The sequence below is a fragment of the Mastacembelus armatus genome, chromosome 3, assembly GCF_900324485.2.
Source record: "Mastacembelus armatus chromosome 3, fMasArm1.2, whole genome shotgun sequence".
NCBI classification, from domain to species: domain Eukaryota; kingdom Metazoa; phylum Chordata; class Actinopteri; order Synbranchiformes; family Mastacembelidae; genus Mastacembelus; species Mastacembelus armatus.
In genome coordinates, this window is record NC_046635.1 from 8872460 (window position 1) to 8889957 (window position 17498).

At 37.7% G+C, this 17498-nt stretch overlaps 1 protein-coding gene across 1 annotated transcript in view; it reads left to right on the forward strand.

Moving 5' to 3' along the window:
* Nucleotides 1–5238: 5238 nt before the first annotated feature.
* igdcc3 (immunoglobulin superfamily, DCC subclass, member 3) overlaps nt 5239–17498 on the forward strand; it is a 48586-nt gene continuing 36326 nt past the window's right edge. Inside the window, exons 1-2 of the mRNA XM_026320161.1 lie at nt 5239–5671; nt 13180–13485. Of these exons, the coding sequence (XP_026175946.1) occupies nt 5605–5671; nt 13180–13485 (373 nt within the window). The 5' untranslated portion in view covers nt 5239–5604. The remainder of the gene's footprint in view (nt 5672–13179; nt 13486–17498) is intronic.

Consider the following 17498-nt stretch of genomic DNA (forward strand, 5'->3'; position numbering starts at 1 on the left):
GTGAAAGGCAGGGGTACACCCTGGACAGGTCACCAGTCCATCACAGGGCCACATAGAGAAAAACAACCACTCACACTCACGGGCAATTTCGAGTCACCAGTCAACCTGACATAGATGTTTTTGGACTGTGGGAGTAAACCCACAAAAGCACGAGGAGAACATACAAACTCCACACAAAAAGGCCGGGTTGCGAACCCACGACCCTCATGCTGTGAGGCAACAGTGCTAACCACAGCAAGAGATATTATCTGGGTTTGGTAACCCAAGGGTTACTCTTATTGTTAGGATCCTAGATTCTGAACTTCCTGCCTCGAACTTTTATTCTGACAGTCCACTTCCTGTACACCTGCTACTTGCTGTTTGTAGCTTGTTTTAAGTATTCTGATTAGTTTCACCTGTATCTTATTTCCAAAGGCATTATCAAATTCTTGACTACCTGATTTTATGTCTCCTGATGGCCAAACCTGTTTTCTTGATGGCCAAACCTGGCCTCTGAATGCCTTACCCATTCCTGAAGGTTTTACCTGTTTCCTAAAAGACTTAACCTGATTCCTAAAGGCAGTATCTGAATCATGATGGCCAAACCAGTTTCAGTGAATGTCTGACCTGTTTTCTAAAGGCCTAACCTGAGAGATAACCTGTACCTGTAAGCTAACTTGATATCTGTAAGTTTATCGAACTCCTGATTCCTGAAGGTTTAACCAGCTTCCTGAAAGCCTCACCTGACTCTTGAGGACAAAACCACTTTTCTGAAAGTTAACCTGAACCTGGAAGCTAATCTGATTCCTGAGAGCTAAACTGCTATCTGAGAGCTCATCGGACTCCTGAAGTCATTACCTGACTCTGTATTAACTAACCTGGTCTCTGAATGACTGACCGGAATCCTGACTTCTAATAAACCTTCTAATAACCTGTTCTGACATTAAGAAGTATTAATTGAATTATTACACACGAACTAGTATTGTTAATGCCCAACTTGATTCTTAAGTTCTTGAACTGGACTAGGTAACCTGTTCTCCTGGTAACCTGGAGAACACGATTCACCTGTCCGACTCAACCCTATAGTAAGCTCGGCTCTGTCGTCTTCTACTCCTATTTGTTACTCATTATCTGATCCTGGGCTTTCTTTAGTTTTCTGCCTGAACCTGATTTTTAATTTGACTCTCCCTCCAGTATCTATGCTTCTATTAAGTTATATATAGGTATGATGTGTTTTTAGATATTCTTAAATTTGTAGTCTTTATAGCCTGTTCTGACCTGAACCCGCAGTCTCAGCATTTGCTTTATGCTTTTATTAAAACGCTATAAAACTCAAGCTTCCTTTCCTGAGCTCAAACCCAACACTCCTTTCCCTGGTGAGTCCAACATTTATGGCCTGTAATTGGTCTGTAAAGTCTTTCACTGCATTAATGTTAACCACTAAAACCATTAATATCTATGAACCCTTTAAGGTTGAATATGGGAAACTGGTACAGAGAATTTAGAATCCATTGTCTTGCAGATACCCAGCTGTTTATAGCACCTGGGTAAAAGCTAATGAACTCCAATGAAACAGATAAGCTACAGGAACTGTCACGTATGTCTTTGTGAGGTAAACCTACCTGCAAAGTTTCCAATGTGCTAAGAACTGGTGCGTTATCCTGATTGTGCTGACCAATGATCACAGAAGAAATCACTTTCTGATGAAGGCCTGCATGTCAAAAATATTTTGTCTTGAAATAATTTCTTGCCACTGATTGTGATTCTCGTCTTTGATTCTTCTCCCCTCGTAAGGTCTATGTAAGTGTTAGTTTGCAGTTCAGTATAACCACGCCACAAACTACACACTTAAAAATGGATCAATGAACACTGTACAGTATACTTCAAAATAATCGTATTTGTTCCATGCAGTGTAGTGGAAAATCTATTTTATGCACTGCAAGGATGCTGCTGCCCTTCCTCACCACACTTGGTCTCCCCTTGGTGGATCCGTAGCCCCCCTAAATGTGGTAACTTTAGCCCATTTGCATTCACACGTCCACTTAATCTTCTTTTCATTATCTGTTTTCCATACAGTTATTTCAATATTATCCACCCTTACACCCCTCTTCTCTTTTTTGTTTTTGTATATTAGGTATATATTATCTTCTTCTCTACTCCATGCCCATTACAAGCAACTATATACACTTTTTATATTTTGATCACAAGATCTTAAAAGTTCCTTTTAAACATTACCATTATCATCAGCAACATAATCTTTCTCAGATTAGCTCAGCAACTCACAAACCACATTGCAAAAAAGATATAAAATGCCTCTGTTACCTTATGGTCTCACTGTCAGGGGTGGAAGTATTCAGATCCTTTACATAAGGAACCTGTTTAGCAGTGTATAAATATGACATAACAAATCTTTAATTCAGATAATAAAAGTATAGACATTTACCATATGGAAATGCCAATGAGTGAATTAGGGGCCAGGGATTATATTAAATTCTTAAAGTCTATCATTGTATAACTAAAATTTCACTGCTTTAGCTCAAGGTTGAGCTAATTACTTTATATAGTGAGCTTCAAAGGATTACAAGACAAACTGGCAAAAATATTTCTCAAATTTTCTCCATAACACTACTGTAAATAGTTATCCACAAAATAAAAGTTTTATTGTGTTGTTTTTCTCTGTCACAATCCCTGTTTATTTCCTGTCTTGTGTTTCTTATTGTGAAGCATTTCCTGTTCTTGGTTTGTCTCTTAATTTAGTTAGTTTTACTTCTGTTAATCAGTGTCTGATTGTTTTCATCTGTGTCTTGTTAGTGTCCTAGTGTTTTGTATTTAAGCCTGAGTTTCCCCTGTTTGTTTTGCTGGTTGGACTTGTCTTCTAGGTCTGGTCTTCTGGTCTTCTGGTCTTCTGGTCTTCTGGTCTTCTGGTCTTCTGGTCTTCTGGTCTTCTGGTCTTCTGGTCTTCTGGTCTTCTGGTCTTCTGGTCTTCTGGTCTTCTGGTCTTCTGGTCTTCTGGTCTTCTGGTCTTCTGGTCTTCTGGTAAGGGAATTGTCTTGTCAACTAGTATTTTAGTTACTTTGTCTTCTTGTTTTGTCTTCACGTGAGAGAGTTTCCTTGCCTTGTCTTGTCTTGTTGTCTGGTTGCCTGTTCTTAAAGGATCCTAGGATCCAGGATTAAGAGATCTGGCTTTGCTAATTTTAGTCAAATTATCAGCAAACCCATATTTTGTCTAGCTGTTTAAGTTGATCTAAGACTGTACTCTGGATGTCTGACTCGTTAAAGATTTTCCAGAGACATGTACTGCATGTGCAACATTTACCCCCCTCAAAAACGTTGTCCTATTAGAGAAGGAGAAAAGATCTGTTCTAATGGAGTGCCACAATAACCCTGGTACTGGGAATCATGACAGGAGGGCCACCACAAACGGGGTTACTGCTGGATACTACTGGCAAACAATAAATGACATTGAAGAATGGGAAATTTATAACAGAGTCAAATATGTATATTACATAACACATCTGCTGATTGAAACAAAAATGAGGCTGATGGGTATAACGTTTTTATACCTGTTAACTTTATACCTGGTGGTGGGGTAGAACCAGACACCAAGGGGCTCTGCACGTGAAGGTGTGCAAAGGCGGTCATTACAATATAATATAATAATCTATCTATATATCATTACAATATAATAATCTATCTATATATATATATATATATATATATGTATAATCATAGTGATTAAGTAAACTGGATGTTGGAAATATAAAAATAAAAGATTAATATCATTTCATAATAAATGCACTTGGAAACAACATAATTTGTGTTTGATTTTGAAGGTCAGCTGTTCATAAGCAAACAAAAACAACTTGAGGGGACAACTCTTAAAACTGTAAAAACGTCTGAATTGTGCATTTTGTTTGTTTTAATCAGCATATTTTAATACTGTTTAGCAGTAACAGTATAATGCAGTGATTCGGTGTATATCACAGTAACAGTGTAAGCTACAAGTGCTTATTTGGTTAGCAGAATTGTAAACTTGACATTCAGCTGAAGAGCTGATTTTTTTTTTTTTTTTTTTTTCAAAATACATAATACACTATAATCCAAATCTATGTCAAGATCAGGTTTCTGGATCTGGAACAGTCCTAGTCAAATTGGGTTTGAATTGATCAGCTAGTGTATAGTCAGCAGTGCAACCACCTAGAGAGCTTTCTTTGCGTTTGATATACACACTTGGTTTCTCTTCCATGATCCACACCAATAAGTTGTCAATGTACTGCTCGAGTTCTGATATCTTTTTATCGCTCTGAAAGCTGATTCTCCTGTAAAAATCACAGGTATTTATATTTATCAGGTTAATTTCTATTAACTGTGATGGAAAATCTTTCCTGGAATTGGATATTGATCACTTTAATAGCCAAACGTTTAGACTGACAATCACAGTCGGTATTTGAGCCACTAGAGGGAGCTCGAGTACAGTCAAACACGCTGCTTTGTTGTAATTGGGTGTTAAGAGGTCCTCCTTGCTTATTTCCGTATCATATCAGGTTCATTTGTGCTGAACCATCAGCTTTAAATAACACACGTCCACTGCACACAGTTTCATAATGTTTATCTGAGCCTTTATTTATTTATTTTTAAGTCACGGTGCCGTGTAATGCCGTGTGTTGGACATAATGGTTTATGGTTTCTATTTTTTTGTAATTTATATCAACATATATTTTGTCTACATACAGTATGCACATGTGCAACTAATGGCGGAAATGAATTAATATACAGCTTTATAAAAAATCCTACGAACTGCATATTTTGTGGTAATCATAATTTTGTCAGGGTTATTGTTAAAAGATCAGCTGCCTATTATTAGGCCTACGTTATAATTCTGTTATGGACATGGCTTATGTATATGATAATGAATATTATGCTGTACTGTGATTATCAGCCTAAATCATACAGTTTTTACAGGTTTCTCCTGCGTTGGGTGAAAAACAGTCGGCTCTTTTGTTCCGAGAGCACGTTCAGCGTGTGTGTGTGTGTGTGCGCGCGTGTGCGTGTGTGTTTGCATGTCTTTCTATGGTTGTGCGGACAATCTTCAATTCATAACCAGTGTGGCCGGTGCGCGCTACTTCAAAGGGCTGCGTGAGGGTTAGGGCTTGGTTTTAGGGCTTTGCTTAGAATCAGGTTTAGGTTAGGGAAAGGGGTGGGCTTAGTCATTCAGCTGTAATGGTTAAGGTTAATGGATAAGGAATGCATTATAGAAAGACCACATGTGAGTGTGCGTGTGTGTGTGTGCGTGTGTGTGTGTGTGTGAGTGTGAGAGAGAGAGAGAGAGGGGCTGCTGTGTGAGTGAAAGGAGAGAGAGCGAGAGAGAGGGATGCTGACAGATTTCTGATACATGGTTAAAATGGCGAGAGCTTGTTCGACCCCAGTGAGCCACTAAAGCGCAGCACTGCAGGTCCGGATATGTAATAGCTGAAGCTGGATAGGCTGTCTTTGTGAGGGGCTTTTTTGTTTGTTTGCTTGTCGGTTGTTTGTTTGTTTTTTTTGTTTTTTTGTTTTTTCTTCCCCCCTGTCTATTCACCTCTCGCTGTTTCCTGCAAGTGTTGGGATATTTCTATAAGCGTGGAGATGGCATCTAGGAGACATCGCCGCCTTGTTCCGTGCTTTTTGGGAATATTCCTAAATGCTTTAATCGGTAAGTGCCGTTACCTTTTTCTTACCGCAGAGAGAGGAGGCTGGTGCTGATTAGCTTTGGGGCGATCGCCACTGTCAGGTTTCTGTTCTCCGGCGGTGCATGCTGCAGGCAGCGACAGCCATATAGTACCTCACTGACCGGTAATGCCGAGCGTGGCCCCTCTCCGCTGTCCGATAGTACGTCGGTAGTAAATGCGAGTGTGAAGACTCCAGCTGGAGCTTTGTGCAGGATTTATACCTGTATAAATACTGATCATTATTCATATTAGGACGTTAAAAAGTTTTGTGCTTTCTGCAGAACATGAAATCTTCTAGCTCGCTGCTGGTGTTTCACTAAGACTTAATGCACTTATTGGATACCCAGACAGTACATGATGCCAATAATAATAATACATCGTAGCCACGTGCAGCAGAGTCAGAAGAGGTTATACTTGTTTTCATATTTATTTTCTAAAAGAAACATAAAACAATTGAAAAGCTGTTCTGCTGTAACCCGTTCAGTTGGTGCATAGGGTAAGTTTGTGCAACATGAGTTTTTTTTTTTTTTTTTTTATATATATATTATGCAGATGATCTGTCACTTTTTAATCAGGTGCATCAATAATAGCAAGGCTGGGGGATCAGAGCAACTTTTCTCATGTTATTCAATTGCACTCTAACCGTAATTCAGCACTAAAATGAGAATTAGGACCACATGACAGTGCATTAGGATTTAAAGATACAGTGGTGTTTCCAGCCTGTTCAATTGGAAATTTACTGCTGCCTTTATCTACGTATGCAGTTGTATGACCCTCCCTGTTCCAGCTAACCTTAAAAAGTGACATACTTTCATAAGCAGTTGGCATTTCATTTCACATCAGGGAACTTTTACAGGAGGTGGCATCCTTGACTGGTCAGCACACTGCCCTGTGGCTGGGTGAAATGACAGTGGTTATTGCTCTGAGGATAAATTAAAAGACTGGTTATTGCCTACTGGGGAGAATATTTGTACAGATTAAATGTCAAGACTGTCCCACTCCTCCTTTTCAAATTTTCTTTTTCCACCCTTTGTTCACAATGATAGACAGTCTCTCTCTCTATGTGAGGCCCCTTAATTCAAAGGCAGGGGATAGTATAGAGTATTTGCAAAGCATATCACACAGGGACCCACAAAGACCCCCACTGGAATCATACAGGCTCGTAATGGTTCATAATATGTTGAGCCAGAGGACTGAGAACAAAAACTTCAGAAACGCAGCTCTGTGATGGATCTAATTCTAATCTACATACCACATTAACGAAATGTGGCTCTTTCAAGTGCCTGTCTGCTTCGAAGATTAGATTCAGTTTAGATAAAGGCGCTTTATATGACAGCGCTAATACAAGTGACAGAAGAATTAAGACAAATATCATATTGGAAGTCCCAGAGCTCAAACTCCGAGATGAAATGCAACAGAACATCCGGAAGATCTCATGATAAAAATAATCAAAAGGTAATTGCATTGAATGAACTGGCCAAGTTAGGTCATGTGTCTTTTAAGCTTCACAAAACATCAGTGTTAATTCAAAGCAAGTGAGAGAAAACTACTGAGAATTTAGTTACTGTTTGTCTGATCACTGAAGTCTCTAGAAAGTGCATTTATTTTAACCCCAAGCTATACCACAATTTATTGGGTTTATCGTAATTAGGAGTAGAACTACAAAGATGCTACAGGTGAATCATGTTATGTACAGACCATTGACAGTGAAGAGGCTGAGAGGTGAGTTGTGCAACAGCTGGCCTACATCTATTATCACGCCAATATTTGGACTATTTCTGTGAATTCTTATATCACGTTTTATTACCATTGCATGTATGAATATAATTTCTATAACTGTTTTGATAACAAATGCCAGAATACTCAAATTCGATGATTGAGTATAGAAGTAACAAATAACATATCAGAGAGAATCATACATCTTTCCCCTGGCAATGGTCAATATTACTGTTTGCTCAGACATTATAAGCACATCTATACTAGGAATTCTCACATTTCATCCATGTACTCAATTTAAATACAAGTATAGTATCTTTCTTGTGCATGCTGGAAGTAACAAATAATACTCCTTTTTAATACTCACCACCAAAGTGGAACACAGGTGCCACAAATCCTTTTCTTCTCCTCTGTGGAAATGCCTCTTTTGCTTTTCTGCAACAGTTAAAAAAAGAATAAATCCACAATCCTTGTCCAGCATACAAAACACTACATTTTTTTGCAAACCACATATGATTCGGTAGCTGTCTGGACATATTTAGCTAGTTATTTAAATATATATTGGGTTTGTTATCATGAAGAAATATATTGGGCTGAAGAAATACAACAGAGGGATACTGGGGAAATGATTGGAGTAGTTAAAAAAAGCAACAAATTTAGCTGCAAGTTTTGATATTTTAAGACAGTTTTCCAGTAAAAAAACACACAAATCTCCCAGAAAAAAAATAGATTTCAGTTTGTGATCTAGGAAACTGGTGGACTTTGACACCATTTTTGGATGTTATATAGCCAAAATGACTAATTTAATTAAATTACACAACAAAAACGATCAATTATTGCAGCCCTAGGCTATACTCCATCTAGGCAATAAAAAATGTCATGTGATCTGATGTCCAGCCTTTGTGTCAGTAGCTATTATATCCTTACACCGCTGCCTATAAGAAGCCTGTGGTCTGTGCTAAGCTCACTTAGCTCTATAAGTGGTGCTTGTGTCTGCTAGCTATATCTGTGTTTTAGTGGCTGGTGTGTGATCCTCTCTTCACAGTTGCAGCAGTAAACCTTTATGTCAGCCAGACACACTTACTGTATCTGTCAGTAGTAAGCTGGTGCATGAGCCACACACAGCCACACACTTGTCTTTGCTCTCATATCCTACATGTTTGTACTCTGCATGGAATGAGCAATGACTAAAATCCATGAATGTGTAGATTCATGTGTGAGCATGTGTTTATGTAGATAGATGTATTCTTGTCCATAATTTTCCCCAGATGTCCTCCCCTCTCTATTTGCACACCCTGTGGATGCTCATCATAGGTGACTTTAACCTAAACACAAAATGCAAAATCCAGCTATTCCATTTCTTTTGAGTTTTCATCTCCTTTGATCTATCTTATGATTCAGTGTCCTTTCTTACTGTTTGTAACTGCATTAGCTAGTCACTCTGGCAGCATGCTTTATTCATTTAGAAAGCTAAAGCCCAAGAACTTTCACATTGTTCGTACTAATAGATTAAACCAATTAATTAAAGTCAAGTGAAAGTATATAAAACATCAATAAAGTCATTTAGTCATCTCCAAATCAATGGCATTGTAACACATTAAGCACTGAACTGGTAGTATTTGCTGCAAGGCTTAATAACTTTCACTAATGTGATTTGACAAAGCCCCCAATATATTTCAGCCAGTTTACCCAAAAGAAAGTTGATCCATGTTTGGATCCAAGCGTGAAGTGTGACTGACTGGATGTGTGCCTGCAGGATCTTTTGCTATTATTTTTTTTTTTTTTTTTTTTTTTTTTCTCTGCTGGCTGGTTCCTGTGTGAAAACATGCAATCTTTGTACCAAAGGAGATGGAGCTCTCTGGCCAGCATCATTTTGGAGAGCAGCTGCCCAGGCAGCGGGATCACTGCCTTCCCGCTAAGGGTTAAATATTTCTCCACCACCTCCCCCTTGTTTTTCACAAGTGGTAGCACTGATGTCTCTCTGGTTCCATGGCCATTTTACTTACCATGCTTGTTGAGTGAAAAAGGGGAGGGGCGAGTATGTAAAAAGGGCAAGAAGAGGTAGAGGAAACATTTCTTTGCATTATGCTTCACATATGATCTTCATGGAGGAGTGCATCAATGAATTCCTTGGCTGCACCTAAGGGGAAGTGTTTCTCAGCTGGAATTTGAGGGATGAAGGCAGAGGTTTTCTGTTTTGACCCTTGTGCTTTGCCCTCCACTAGCCCCCTCCCATTAGATTCCAGGGCCTGGGGCAGAGACTGGTAGTGCTTAGTCCATCAGCAGCTGAAATATGATACCAAGAGAGCCCACTAAGCCCCTCTTTTATTGTACCAAGTCAGGTTAGGCTGTTTACATCCTTTATTTATTGTTTTCCCACTCCCCCTCTTTACCCTCAGAAATCGCTGATATAGAAAATCAGATCTCCTCACACCATTATGGCTTGGAAAGCATCAGTATCAACAAAAATACCCAAACTGGACCTTTTAGACATGGAGTATCAATTTGTGTTGATGACTGAAAAATGGGAACACTGACACTGTTACAAAATTGCTGCTACTGATTAACTGGTGCCGCACATACAAGCCAATGCAATGCCAGTGTGTGTTTATACTAGAGGAGTCCACATGCTCTAGGTGCATTACCTGGACATAGCTGATTTAGCTGATATGACATAAGGAGCATTCTTCCTTTGTTTGTTTAGATGTGAGGCTTGACATTAAAATGATTTATCTCCATCATAATGATTCAGAGATCACATAACCTGTTGCCTGGATGTTAAGGGTGATCTCCTTACATGCTTCTTTGATTCCTCTGCGTGTTAGTCCTTTTCTCTTTAATCACTTCAACTTTCCTAGAGTATCTTTTTAAATTTACTCTGAAGAACAAATATTTCTTGTTACAAGAATACTATACATATTATGCGGATGAAAAAAGAATTCTGAGATACTGTAAGAATAAAGATTTTAAAAGTTTTTTTTTTTTTTTTTTTTTTTCCCCCAACTATTGGATTGATGGAAAAGCAAATTCTCAGTTAACGGTTTGTACTTACCTGTAAATTAGCAGTTGTTAATATATTTGGCCAGTAAAATTACATTAGTAATACGCAAATAATAAATCAGCATGTTGGATTCCGCACAGGACTTACTTCCAAAAGAAAATATGTTTTGCCAAAATATTTTCATAGGAAAGCAGTACCAGAATAAATTAACAACACTCTTAAGTGGAACTACAGCTGGAAATATGTGAAAAATAAATGTTCTTGATTTTTATTAGATACTTATCAGTGTGGGGGGGGGAACAAATCTTCCAGGGCAAGTTACCCACAAAATGATTTTAGTAAGGGATTACATAAGAGATCACTGAAACCTGGTCACCATTTTAATTACACAGCATGATTAGATGAAGCAGAGTAATGTTCTGAATAGAAGTGGAGAAACTCTTATCCATTTGATCTTGAAATGTTATTTAAAGAAGAAAATTCCAGTTTCTTTAGTCCACACTTTTAATAACAGTTCATAGTTGCTGCTGTTTATGGAGTGTGTCTGAAAAGCATTTGATATGCACTTGGCCTTCATGACCAGCACTCTACTTCATTCAGAAAGCTCCTTTTCTACCCATTGATGGAAGTTATTTAATTTTTTTTTCTTTTTAATTATGCTATTAAAGTTTGAGGGTTATCTCTTTTCCTGATTCTTTGTAAGTATTATGCCCAAACATGCAACCTCATTTTAAAGTAGGATATCGTAAAAAGCAAATTCAGAATAGTTCTTGAGTGCTCACGAGTGTTAATATTTACATACAGACCAGTTGTCATGAAATTCAAGAATTGAGATATGTCTTTTGTCAACTTAACAAATCTATTACTGTTCTCTACAGCATTTTACAAGCAGTAGAGAAAACCAAAATTTACAGTGTCATTAAAAAAAAAAAAAAAGTATGTGAACCCTTGGAATTTTCTGCAGCAGTTTCCTCCATGGTGTTCTACCAGGGACACCATACCTGTCCAATGACTTACGGATGGTAGATTCATGAACAGAGAGGTTAGCAGTCTCCAGTGATGTCTTCAAACCTTTTGCTGTTACTTTTGGACTCTTCTTTACCTCATCAAGGATTCTGTGTTGTGCCTTTGGAGTCACCTGGGCTGGGTGAAGAGCTCCTGCTCCTGAAGAGCAGCCACAATACTAAACTGTATGTTCAATAAAGACATGAGAAATTAGAATTGTCTGTGTTATTAGCTCAAGCAAATTGTGTTTGTCTGTTGTTGTGACTTGGATGAAAATCAGATCACATGTTATGGCAAATTAGTACAGAAAAATAGCACATGCACACTCACTCCAAAGCCGGAAATTTATAATTTAATACATTTCTGGCTTTAGAGTGAGTGTGCAGGCGTTATCGTTCTGTAGTCAAGTCATTTGGATAGCCTGGAAGGGATGTGCATATAATTTATTTGTCTTATCAGAAAACCAGTTAATTGCAATAAGGGGTTCAAATACTTTTTCTTGCTACTGTATATTTAGAGCTTGGAGAATTTTCTAATTTTCTGTCATAAAAAGCTAAAAATAAAATACCAACATTGTCTTTTTTTTTTTTTTTTTTTTTTTTTAAGTTCAGAGTCCTCCAAACCATTCAATACCAATGTAATATAACTTGTAGTACATCTTTTCCTCATAAAGCCAGTGTGCATTTCTCCAATAACAGAATCTAATGCTAGCTTCAGCCTTTTATCAATACTCAAAACCAGTATTTTGTTATCATTGTTTAGCAAACATATTGGATGCCAATTATGAACAAGCTGATCCTGTACTGAAGGATTTATAAAATATTGCTATGCCCTAAACTACTTTGCAAAGAGAAATATAACCTTTTGTTTAAAAACACTTACTTCCTAGTAAACAACGTAGTAAAATTCTCAACCAAAGTGAAATAGTGACAATATCTGTAGTGTTTTCCACATAAATGTATTCATTTAAAAAAGAGCATAATTTGGTATTTAGGTGAAGTGATTGGTTAAAATGATATATGATGCCATACAACGGTATGCAAATGTCATTGGAGACATATTTATATGCACATTTATGTTATCATTATATAGCTATTTCTTGTAGCATATTGTGACTTAATTGCATACTAACAATAGAGAGATGACAGGAAATGAAGGAGAGATAGGAGGGACAGGGCCACCTCTAAATAGCTATCTTTCACAAAGAAATCTTAATGCAGTGTCCACTTATTAGCTTTTTCTGGAGCTTTTTAATTGAGTTTGACAATGACAACTGAGCAAACTCAATCTTCTGAGAACAACTATGAGGTGAAGAAGTATTAAATGGATCTTGAGTGGACCAAGATTTTGTGTATGATGTGTGTGTGTGTATGTGTCCCCACTGGTCATTACAAATTAAAAAGATACCAGATATTAGGGAAAATAAAATAACAGTGTAAATATAAAAGTTATGCACAATTATACATTCAGACAATTTCATTTTTATGGCATGTTTGTATAACAGACTATGTGCATTTCTGATATAAAATTTGGATGCTAAAGTGTAAATATCTAATCATCTCCCAAACAAAAGCAGCAAATCTAAGCATCTTATAGTGTTCGCACAAGCTGATATATTGCTGTGTGAGAAGTAAGACGTTTTTAATATCCTTAAAGCTACTGCATGTAAAGAGATTTAAACTACTGTTTGCCTGTAGTGTCAACAATTTAAGTTCACACTCAACTATATAGTGACTGTCTTTGCATATGTGTTTGTGTGTGTCTCTTCAGGTGTGATGTGTGAAGCGGAGCTCTCCTTCACCCTGGAGCCCAGTGATATTATTGCTGTACAGGAGCAGCCGCTCATGCTCCACTGCCAGGTGGAGGGAATCCCTCCAATCACAATGCAGTGGAGACATAATGGCCTACTTTTAACTCAGGAGCAGCATCATACCACCTTCATCAATGGCTCACTGTTGATACGTCACTTTCAGAAGACCAAATCTGATGGCTCATCTGATGAGGGCGACTACGAGTGTATGGCCCAGAACTCTTTTGGGCTAGTGGTGAGCCGCAAGGCCCGCATTCAGGCAGCCAGTAAGTCTCTTTAGTCTCTGGCTTATATATTGGGGTATATAAGACATCTAACATGCCTTATTCTAGAAAAAGTTAGCTATGGTCAGCTCTGTCTCCTAGAAATTATGTTATGTAAAACTAAGCAAATACATTTTGAGGGAAATGTTATTGATTATATTTTTCCATTAATGTAATATTGTGGTAATTTGTTGTTTTTTTTTTTTCATATGTTTATATAAGTAAACCATTTAACCAAAACCTCAGTCTTTCCCTAACCTTAACCAAAGGGCTTTTGTTAAATAAAGCAAAGACAGAACTGTGGATGCAAAACCCTGGTCTCTGGTGTTACAGCTGTGCACTTTGTATGGTCCCTTTTCACTCCATTCAAAATAAATAATTTGCTTCTAAATATAATCCAGCCATTACTTTGTAATCACAGGGTAACTGGGAAAAGAGCTTAGTAATATTTGAACAATATTTCTTGGAGACAGAGTTGCCATTGTTACAATTGCTATCTTTTTAGTGTTTGTCGTTGTCATACTAAATTGTCTTATCTCGAGATCCCAACATATTAGATTTTGAGGGCTTGTGTTGTCGGTTTGTTTAAAAAAAAAAATTTAAAAAAAAATCATGATTAAACTATTTATTTCTGACACACAAACACTGTAGCCAGTCTAGTCCCAGTCATCGGGGTATTGCTGTGCATATAAATGTACTTAATATCCTTGGCTGTGGAGTCATTTGAATATTTTAATATTGTTCTTTGAGGATAATGAACCTTCTGATGCTCATCTACAGTGCTGCTTAGAAATTCAAGCCTTTGAATTTAGCATTAACAAGTGCGCATGCTGAGAGTCTCCAAGCTGCTTTGTAAGAGTGCAATAAGCTTGAAGATACCCAGCTGCCCACTCCCTGGTAAAGGCGTCAAGATAAATTTTCACTGGCTTGACCACCAAATCTTTTATTTGAAGTCATTCTGGTTCAACATTTAAATGCCCAGCATTGTTACCATGGTTCAGTTACAACGTTTTCATCAGATTATAGTGAAACAGTGTGACACACTTTTTTTTTTTCTCTCATACACATACAATGTGTTTCTCACCTTACTTTTAATCAAAAGCACTGAGGATGTGCACATTCCTCTGTGGACATGCTGAGATGGTGCAGCATCAGCTTTACTTGCACTGTACTAGCCCACACTGTGCTGAGTTAAGATTTTTTGAAGGCTCTGCCATATAATTAAACAGTATATATATAATGTAACACAGAGATGGACAAAGGCTCACAGAAGCCTGTTGATTACAGGGCTCTGTGTAGAAAATATACTGCTGTGCTGTTGTGACCAATGCAGCTTTTGCACTCAGTGGGATAGGACAGGTTAGCACTGTCCAAAGGGAAAAAGTCACCTCAGCTCAGTGGTTAGCACTGTCAAACACAACCCTTTAAGGCCTCACGAAAGGGTCTCTTATTTTCAAAGGTCAGGCTGCAGAGTTTTTTTGTTTTGAACCAGGGAAACGCCATCAATATGGTCACCCTATTTTTTTATTTAATAGAATTAGAGACAAGAGCATCGGGAAAATGACAATTCATATTTTATGAGCACTGTTCCTCAACTGAAGATAGCGCAGACATTTATTTTTTTTGTACTGCAGCAATGCACAGTATATTCTTTATAGCTTAAATAACATGTTATGAACTTATAATATGCAAGTCAGCTTGATCAGTCAGTGTGCACTCAGGAATGTATGAACTTTTTTTGGAAACAAAGTTAGTTTGTGCTGCATATTTCAGTGAAATAGTGGCAGCAGGAATTGTATGTAAATTGAGTAGCTTATGCTCTGAATTTTGAGTAATTAGTTGAATATACAGTATTAGTAAAAGTGTTGTGATGCATTGGAGTCATCCATCAATCCAGTCCTTTCTTTAATCACCCACAATCTACACATTCTCACCTATTCATCTCTTCTGTCAAAATTTGAAGTTTGCAATGGTTTCAAATGATACAATAATAATGTAATTGTAGGTGGTGAAATATAATAAATTGTGCATCTAAAATGCTCTTTGGATGTAATATTCAGCATCTTTTTAAATTCAAGGATTAATACTGTATAAGCATAAAACTATACAAGCTTAAAGCAAATACTCATTTGTTTCTGAAAAACCAAATGTGATGTGAATGTAGTTTGAATCAGTGAATGAACTTGAGCATCTTGTGGCACCTATGTTCAAAATCACATATGGTGTTTCAGCTGGTCTTTGTGTTTCTGCAGACCCTTTTTGGTGTCCTGATTCGCAAAGAACTGAAGGACTCCTGAAAGTCATATTCTGACCTCTGACTGCTCTCCTTCTGGGGTGCGTGAAGGAATCTTTTGGCGAGGTGTTGAATGAATAAAGGCTATATTGTAATGACACATTTTAATATTTGGGTCTCATTTCTATCAGGTTAGCAAGAAGCCATCCCTGAAAATAATCCTTCAGGGACCCTTTAAGGTGCTCGTAACATAAATATTTATATATATTAAAAAAAAAAAAAAAGACTATAAAATGTCCCCATTTTACCCATCATTGCTCATGAACACCTTTATTTTGAAAGATTTGCTATAAAACAATAATGTTGGTAATACACTGTGAATTCAAGCCAAGCTAACAGGGGTTTTCATTCACCATTAATTGTGTTAGTTGACTTCCTTTTTGTGTTGCATGATGTAAAAATGTCTGTTTTCACTGTTCACAAATAGCTATAGCAGCTTTCCTACCCATGTTGTTGCTGTTTGGCTGTCTTGAAAAGGTTTTAGAGATGATTTTTGTGTTACAGCTCATTTAGGAAAATATGTGCCCAGCTTCTTGCACTACTCAGTCCCAAGGTTCTAAGGCCACCTGTTACCATATAGCCTCAATTTATGAGACCGTTATTAGTATTAAATCTTATAAGAGCTTAATAGGTAAACCAGTGGTCCTCTCCTGGCCCACCTGACTTCTATACTGGACATGTGCTATTTGGATTAAGTGTTTTCATTTTTTATGAAGAGAAATGGCCCACAACAAACAAATTCTGTCTTTACAAAGCTCAGTGACTAGTGTTTGGTTCCTTTTCTGTTCCAAGTGTTTGTTATTGCTGATGCTCTCTTTGTGTTTTTGAGGTAGTTTGCTGTGTTATAGTCCCTTTTACAACAGGGCTCTGACTTGTACCACTGTGATGCAATGGGTGGTGTGATTACTGAAGCCTCTTTATAGCCCTCCCAGTGGATAAAGCCTCCATCTTACCCTCCACATTACCTCCCTCCATAAATTTCACTTTTTATTTGCTTGACAACCGTTTGTGTGAGCTAACTGTCGGGGGTTGGTGTAGGACGGACTCCCTGTTGCCCCTCTGAATCAGCAGTTGGTCCAGGAAACACTTTTTTCCTCCTAAATATTATCTCTTTGATGGTTGATTTTGTTCTTTCAGTCTCCCTCTCTTTCCTCACTTTCTCTAGAACCTCCTCATTAGCTTAGGTTCAGGAAGCTTTTCATCATTTGGATGAATGACAAGCTTGGTACAGTGGACCCGTCCAGGGCTCATGCCCCTCCCCCACAGCACACCCGTGTCACCAGGCAACACACCACAAAAGCCCCCCTGTTACAAAATAGCTTTTAGGATCAATTGAAATGACTTGCTTTTGTCTGTTTGTCTGGAATTAATTGGAAAGAGTTTAGGCATTGTCAGGGAATTTTTTTTTTTTTTTTTTTTTTTTTTTTACAGTCCCCTTCATACGCGGAGACCGCAATTGACCTCAAGGACCATTTGGAAAGATTTGCACACACATTACGAAGTATCCCCAGCACAGGCAAAGCCATTGCAAAAATGACAAGTGTGAAAACACAAACAGCAGTAAATGCAGATACAATAACTGTTCATTATACATGTTATTTACTTTATAGATTGATTCAGTATTGATTTACTACAGAATCATTGCTTACTGGATGACATTTTCCATCTTCCGTTCTGAAATTGTCATTGTGAATTGCACGGCCATTATAATAGTATGTTTCTG